This window comes from Corythoichthys intestinalis, chromosome 8, assembly GCF_030265065.1.
Source record: "Corythoichthys intestinalis isolate RoL2023-P3 chromosome 8, ASM3026506v1, whole genome shotgun sequence".
Lineage (NCBI taxonomy): Eukaryota > Metazoa > Chordata > Actinopteri > Syngnathiformes > Syngnathidae > Corythoichthys > Corythoichthys intestinalis.
This window is the reverse complement of record NC_080402.1, coordinates 31510325-31518240: the sequence shown is the minus strand read 5'-3', so window position 1 is coordinate 31518240 and position 7916 is coordinate 31510325. Positions and strand designations below refer to the sequence as shown.

Sequence of the window (7916 nt, the reverse complement as noted above, 5' to 3'; positions counted from 1 at the left end):
GTTTTATCAATCTCTCTTCTCTTCCCTCTATTTTCATAATCTTTTAACAAATACATCCAATATTGTTAGTCCGTTCTGTCTAACATTTGCCTCCAAAAACATCTCATATTGATGATCCTCATCCTAATCTTGAAAAAGAAAATTGCATTTCTCTGGTTATGATCTACATTTCAGTGCTCATCATTATGGGACTGTGGCTGCTTTCTTTATTACTGAATACCTTCCTCTGAGAAGGAGACGTTATCCTGCCAGAAGTAAGCGCAACCTTTCCTGCACAAAGCATTAAGTCACCACAAACAAGGCTTATCACTCTGCTTCCCCACCCACAGGCATATATAAAGTCCTGCATATCCCTCCTTGCATCACATCACATCCTTCACCTTAGATTTCCTGGTTGACTTGATTTATATCTTGAGATTTCAGTACTTCCTTCACCTGTGATTATATCAATTCAACCTGAGCATTATGACAGGAGGCAGACAGAGGTCTCACTCATACTACAACCCTGAGGACAGCAAGACCTATGGTTCACAGACACAGACTAAGGACATCTGTCAAAGACCTCGTTCAAGGTAAAGGAATGGTCATAATACGATTCTTAATACATACTCTAACAATTGGTAGTGTAGCAGTTCATAAAGCTGACCTTTTTGCTGCTGGCATCCTTTAACAGAGAGCTGACATAAACAGGATGTAGTTCACTTTGGCAGCAATCTTTTATAACTTTAAGCATACTAATGGATGAATACATGATCTAATATTTGATGATTCTTTCCAGATCTTTTTACAGTTATGAAACATCAGAACATGACTCTGACCATGATCTGGACCATCTATCAGCGTCCAGTCTACTGAGGCAGAAAGCGACCAATCCCCAGCATCTCGTAAACAAAAATGAAAAGGCCAAATCAAAACCAAACAAGCATTCACTTTCAAGAGAACTTAATGGTAAGTGCGTTTTGTACTTACTGCAGGGTTTTACATGCCTCGTGAAATGCTGCACATGTCTGCAGGGAGCAGAGGCAGTCTCAAGTGTGTGTCCATGATAACTATCTCTGAGTCGGACAACTGGGAGATCTGCTCTAGCTCTGGCATGAAGTATGGTCAGTTTGTGGACTGGGAGAAAATTGATCCTGAAGCAGCAGAACGCTACCAACAGATAGTTTCGAGTGAGCACCGGCAGTTGAAAGCCATGGGACGAGAAGGATTCTGGGCTACGCCTCATACACTCAGGGCAAAGGCTTACTACCACATCATCCATGGCATGCATTCCAGGTAGGCACCACAAATATCAAAAAATATAGAGCTGGAAGGTACTGCTACAGAACTGGAAAGTACATTAACACAATAAGGCAATTCTTAGCTATCCTATGAATATATCATACCTATTGCTACATGACATACTAAGTTTACATATATGCACGTATACATGATTTTCTGCCGTTAACAAGGACATGGCATAAACTAGAGACTAAAACCGCATCGACAAATGGCACAGTGATAGACAGTTGAGTTGGACAAAAGAAAAATTAATGGGGCAACTGACTTTTACAGGAAGACATGACAAACCTGGAAATACTAAAGAGGCAAAGATCACTAAATTGGGGATACAGAGAACATGACACAAATGAGAAGCATAAAGTGTCCACAGATGAAAATTCACCAGTCTCAGTGAAACTGTTAGAAGGAATGAAAATGAATATTTTATGGACAAAATAACTTTTACTCCAAAATGACTGCATTCTGGCAATGAATGGATCCCAAATTCACTCTGTTTTTAATTGATAAAATGTGCTATATTGTTATAGTATGCAATTGTTGGAGTTTATGGACAACTGATTAACACATCTGTCCAAAAGATCGGAGGTTGAGGGTTCAAGTCTAGCATTTTCTCTTACATTCCAAAAACATGCATAGTGGGTTAATTGGAGACTCTAAATCGTCTGGTGAGGTGTTTCATGCACGTCCAACTGTAAGGAGGGTCCTGGTATGGATGAGGACAACCTGGGCGACGATGGCAGTTTCTCAAAATACGATCTTTTCCGAGTGCAGTTCCATTCCTAAGTGTGCATGACAGATCATAGATGGATGTTAAAATTCCTGTTTCAGAACATAAATCGATACCAGATATGTGACCTGTGCTGTAGGTGTGTCAGTCCGGAGAGAGGAGTCTATTATGAACTAAGCAGGAAGCTCTTTGGAGAACAAAAGCTGATCAACCACCCAGTACCAGAGTATATGGAGGCGGGAGAGATCCCAAGGTAGAGCTGTCCTACATTTAATACATTCTGTAGACATGGCCGATTTTGTTACTTGTTGGAATAATAGGGTAGATAGACATGAACAAATCAAGAAAGTAGTGATAATCAATGTGATTCATGATCTTTTTCTAGGTACTGCCTTAATAAGGCTGGTCTGAATTCCGTTAAAAAGATTCTTCTTTGTCTGGGAAGATACTTCCCAGACATGAACTTTTGCCCCATCCTTCCTGCATTGGCATCGCTCATCTTGCACTTCAGCCAGGACGAAGCGGAGTGCTTCTACAGTGTTGCCAGACTAATTTGCTATAACGACCCGAATAAGCGATACATTGACCAGACCTTCCTTACATACCGAGCGTCGTGCATGACCTTCGGAGACCTTGCCAACAGATGTTGCCGAGGCATCCGGAAGTTGATAGCCAGCTCACACCAGAACCTGTTCGAGTTTTACTCAGATTGGATCATGTGGATCTTTGCTGATCTTCCATTCACATATGCCATTCGAGTGCTGGATGTCTATCTACTGGAGGGCTACAAGGTCCTTTACAGGTTTGCAGTTTGTTTTTCTGCATTTAACCCCCACCCTACCTCTCCAAAACCTTAGAAACCTAACAAAGTAATGTGATAATATTTCTTGCAGAGTGGCATTGGCTTTGCTGAGCCTCTACAAAGTCTCCGTTTCGTCCAGAGTTGCAGACGTGGAGGATTTCCGAACTGACATGAAAAGGTTTGTGCAGAATGTGGCTCGCCACTGCACGGCTGAGAATCTCCTGGAAAAAGCATTCCTGGTTCCCATTGCCACGAGGAGAGAACTCAATCTCTTATTCAAGGCCAACAAAGTCTCTCTTATGCAAAAAGGCGTCAGCATCCACCAGAAGAGGTGAGGGATCAAGAAGAGTTATAATGTAATAGAAGACTGGTCATCAAAATTCGTTTCAGTGCTTTAAACTAAATCTTGTTTTTGATTTGCTAGTGTCATAGTCTCACATTTGGCATTTTGATCCTAAAGGCAATCAGTGGATACAGTGGACTTCAACAACCTAGGCTCTAGTGTTGTGACAGCAACAGAGATGAGAGTCGTCTGGGCCTGGATACCAGAACGTTTTGCTCTTTTCAGTCCAATTAAGTTGTTCAGTTCAGTAGAACATGGAGGAAGTCTTGCTTCGTAAGTCAACCCTATGCTGTATTGTAAGCACAATGTGTCATAAGGGTTCTTTGCATGGATACAGTATGGATCCATACATATAAGACCACTTGGAGCTGGAAAACCAAAAGACAATTTTAGAAACTCACTTTACACCAATTTGGTTCAAGTGTGAGTACCCAAATTAACATCACAAACAATCACCAACTGCAAAAAAACATGTCAGTAAAACTAGTTGTCAGAACATTTTTATGCTAGCCAATTGCAGTTATTCTTTTAGATATGTGCTATTTACACAGTTAGGGTGTCAGATCCCTTGTGGATCTGTTATGGGGGTGCGGGGTGGTCTTAACTAATTAAATTTCTGGTTCTTTTAAATTTCTGGTTCTTTCGTCTTCTAGTGTTCATTTGAATGTGGTGTAACGATTAAGACCTGTCATGGCAATTGGCGAGCGGGCGTGTAGGTAGCACATAGTGGGCAGCTACTGTATAAAAAGGTGCGGTATGATGTCAGACGATCATCGATTTGAAATAGACCCATTTTTGGAGTGGTTTGACATACAATATTGATTGCATTCAAATCACATATCCCTATATAACACAGTTCAACCAGGTCCCACACACGTTTTGACCTACCCTATTCATAAAACAATGGGAAATTTTGGCATTCCACTAATGATCACATTTAATGGTATCTATTGGTTGCTATTTAATTAACATTTATTATTTTATTTTTAAAGGTTCTATTATCATGTAGAGGGCCATGAGCCCGCAGTGTTGCTCATCAAAACAGAGGATGAAGAGGTAACTACCTACAGCCATTGAGCTTATATACAGTACATAGAAAATGATGACGTACAATGCATTTTATTTTGGATTAACTCTATTTTTCTTCTTAGGTCTTCGGTGTCTTCATTTCATCAGATATGACAGAAAGGCACAAGTATGACACTGATAAAGCTACATTTTTTGGAACATGCGAATGCTTTGTTTTCACGGTGAGCCAGACTTTAAATGTTTGATGTAATTGCTTTGGAATTTCCACCAATGTCAAGAAAAATATTTGCTCTTTTAGCTTCGTCCCAGCATGGAGCGCTACCAGCGAGCCATGGTCAACATCATGACCAGGAAAGTCTTCCCTCAGCAGGCTCAATTTAACTCCCAGAACACATTCAACACAACTCTGACATGTCCAGCTGGGACACCCCAAGACCCGAGCTACTTGACCATTCCTTTCACTGCACCCTCACAAGACCCATTTACTACAAATGAGCCAAAGAGATCCAAGGAACAAGAGGCTTCCAAGTTCATAGCTGGCAGTGATGAACAGCTCATTATTGGTAAGTTAACCCCTTCCAGCCTAGTGTATCACATTTGATACACTCAGAATTTCAATATTTTGAGACTAATTTAGAATTTTGAAAAAAAAAAAAAAAATGATGGATGCAAGTCAAAACATGCATCTGCAGGTTCCATGAGAAGAAAAAAATTGGATTTAGCTAGGGTTATAGATTTTAAAGCGCTTATTACACATATTCATTTTGATTTTTCTTTTTCTACAAATTTGAAAAAAGTACCATTAGGACCTTATTTTTTAAGTTTTGGGATTCTCTGACAATTGCTTCATGTTGCAGGCATTAAGTAACCTTTAGGTGTTACATTTTTTGTCTTTATAAACTAAAATGGATTTTGAATGGAAAAAAACTGGTCCATCGGCTTGAATGGCGTACCGTACGCAACACGTCACTTTTTCTCATTAATATTCATGATGTTAGCAACTGTTGTCAGGCGGGTCAAGCATGCGTTTGTCCCTAATGCTAAATGCATCTAAATAGTGTACGAACGAGATGTTTACGAGCTAAACCTACCAATTCTGTCCGAAAATGATGTCCCTGGTGCCAAATTCATTGGTAAAGATTTGGAAGAACATACAAATGTTCAGTCAAAGAGAGGGCTTGAGTGTCGAGGGCTAAAAAAGAAGGGAAAAATAGCCGACCTGATCCAGAGGTAGCTTTTTTACCGACACCTATTTCCTGTGTGCATTGCCTTACGCCACTAAAAATTATATTCTCCTGTTTCAACAATCTATCCTTTACAACAATATGCCCTGTCTTTCGTATATATTATATCCTCTGGTTGTCTTACGTCTCTCACCATTCTTGGGGGTAATTTACATGGCTATTTTTGTGTAGCAATCACAAATGCTACGCAATGACAGCCAGCGAACACTTTTAATGTTTTCATTAATAACAACTCTTAATTCTATAATTTATTTACAATTCCCCCTTTCTAAAGTTTTTTTTTTTTTTTTTTTTACAACAGAAAAGGTAACAACAGTGGCAGTCAGATACCATTTAAATTTTTTTTAGGTCATTCATTGTCAGACAGAAGCAGCACGCAAAACGCCACGCTAATAAGTAAGCAAAGATATCAAAATGGCTTACCTCTTTGTCCTCTGTCGGACCATGGCCCCCCAAAAAATGTTTACTGCATGTAAAGGTTAATGGCTTCACCATGCTGGTGTTAAACTGGCCTTTTGGACGTCCGCACAAGTTGATCCATTGTTCACATTTTTTCCTTTTTTTTTGGCTGCATGAAACGTATGAAGAAAACATCCTTCATATGTCATAAAGTCTAGAGTCCTTCTGACAAGTTCCATAGCAGCAGTGTTTACTCGGCATGTTCTTTTTTGACAGATTACCGGCAGAAAACAAGCAGTACTAACATGGGTTGCATGAGAGGGTGCTTCTATGTTGACCCACTTCCGGTTTACGATGGTGATGTAACTGTCTAAAAATAACATTTATGCGGTACGCTATTGTAAACAGTGTGTGTTACACAACTATTTACCATTACTTGCTGTTTATAGGTAGTTGTTGCTTATTTACAAAGTATTTAGTGAATGCTTCCAAAATGCATTTGCCTCCTGGTCTTCTAAGTACAGTACTAAAAGGTGACCAATCTTCTCGGCCTTTGGGAGCTCATGGCTCAATTAAGGGCTCAGATTGTATGCCCAATAAAAGTCATGCTTCTAATTTGACCTTTGGCAAATATTAACTGTCCTTTTTATTTACTATTGAGTTCCTTTATTGCAGAAAGACAATTAAAAGGATGATGGCAGACTTTTTCCTTTGTTTCCTTAAAAAGCCATAATACAAGTCAAGAATATTCTCGATAAGCTGTTATTGATAAAATACACAACAACAACAAAGAGTATGTAAAGTATTTCTATATAATAATATATTTTCCCTTTTGTGAGGACTGAAATATGTTAATTAATAAAACTTGTTGAAATATAGAAAGTGTATATTCTTCAGTTGTCAAGGAGCCTGATCTAAACAGAATACAGCTTGGATTTCATCTACTAAAGTGAAGGCATAGACGCCACAAGCAAATGTCAAGTGAAGGCATTGAAAAGCCTCTTTAGGGAGGAAACTCTGAACTCACCTGAAAAACCCTCATTGCAATGAAATTATTATAGACAAAGTGTCAATATCATTCTGCTTTTTTTTCAGGTGGGAATGGAGGCTATGCACTCTGCTTTGAGCAGACCCTTGAGGCAGGCTACACAGAGTCTTGTGCCACATTCAAAAGCCCGCCACTCTGCAAAGAACATTTCAAGATCCAGTCTCTAGAGGTCTGGGGAATCCAGAACTCAATTTGCTTTTCTCACTGTTTTTCCTCAAAATAATTAGTTCCATAGTATCATTCCTTTTTCTGTTTTACTGTTTTTATATAGGGCACTAGAGTTGATTTTGTGCTATCTTTATAATATCAAAACATAAGCCCCGAGGAATGTACAAACCCACACAAACAGGCTGAAGTGGGGCGGGCAGCTTGTCAATTACTGTATGTGGATAAACAATGGAACGTGCACTTTCAATGTGTCGTACGTGTGTGTGTGTGTGGGGGGGGGGGGGGGCGCGAATGTGTGTAGTGTCTGTTGGTGCCACATGGCCTTTAACCTCTCTGTTGGACCAAATTAAAGCTGTTTTTAACACACATAATGTCTACTGGTCGTAACTTTCCCGATGAAGCAATTTTCCAAGTGATACGGCACCTTAAAAAACGTGTGCTCATAAATTATTTTCCAGTATGTTTGCAACAATACATACATACATTTTCAATGCTGTTTATCCTTGTCAGGGTTGCGGGATGCTGGAAGCTAGCGTTTTCAAACATTCTTATGAAATTTGATATACATTCAATAATGTGATGAGTTGTTATGTTGAATTTACTAGAATATATTGTCCTGCATGTATTGGCTGCATGTATGGCGGATGGAAAAGTAAAACATGACTTGTTGTGATCGGAGGTTGGTAGGTAGCCAAAACTTCTACTCAAGCAAGAGTAGTGTTACTTTAAAATAATACTACTTAAGTAAAAGTAAAAGTATTCATCCAAAAAATGTGCTCAAGAACAACTTAAAAAGTATTTGGTGAAAAGAATACTCAAGTATTGAGTAACATTGAGTAACTGCTTACAAATTAATTATTATTATTATTTTTTTT

General features: G+C 39.1%; 1 protein-coding gene across 1 annotated transcript; it reads left to right on the top strand.

The window, feature by feature from the left end:
* The first annotated feature begins 371 nt into the window (after nt 1-371).
* Nucleotides 372-7313, top strand: LOC130920398 (TBC1 domain family member 24-like). Its single transcript, XM_057843588.1, has 11 exons — nt 372-572; nt 779-948; nt 1014-1275; nt 2148-2261; nt 2394-2810; nt 2902-3141; nt 3271-3426; nt 4146-4209; nt 4305-4403; nt 4481-4745; nt 6921-7313. Exons 1-11 carry the CDS (start codon nt 466-468, stop codon nt 7094-7096), a joined length of 2070 nt encoding a protein of 689 aa, XP_057699571.1. The 5' UTR covers nt 372-465; the 3' UTR covers nt 7097-7313.
* Nucleotides 7314-7916: the final 603 nt, after the last annotated feature.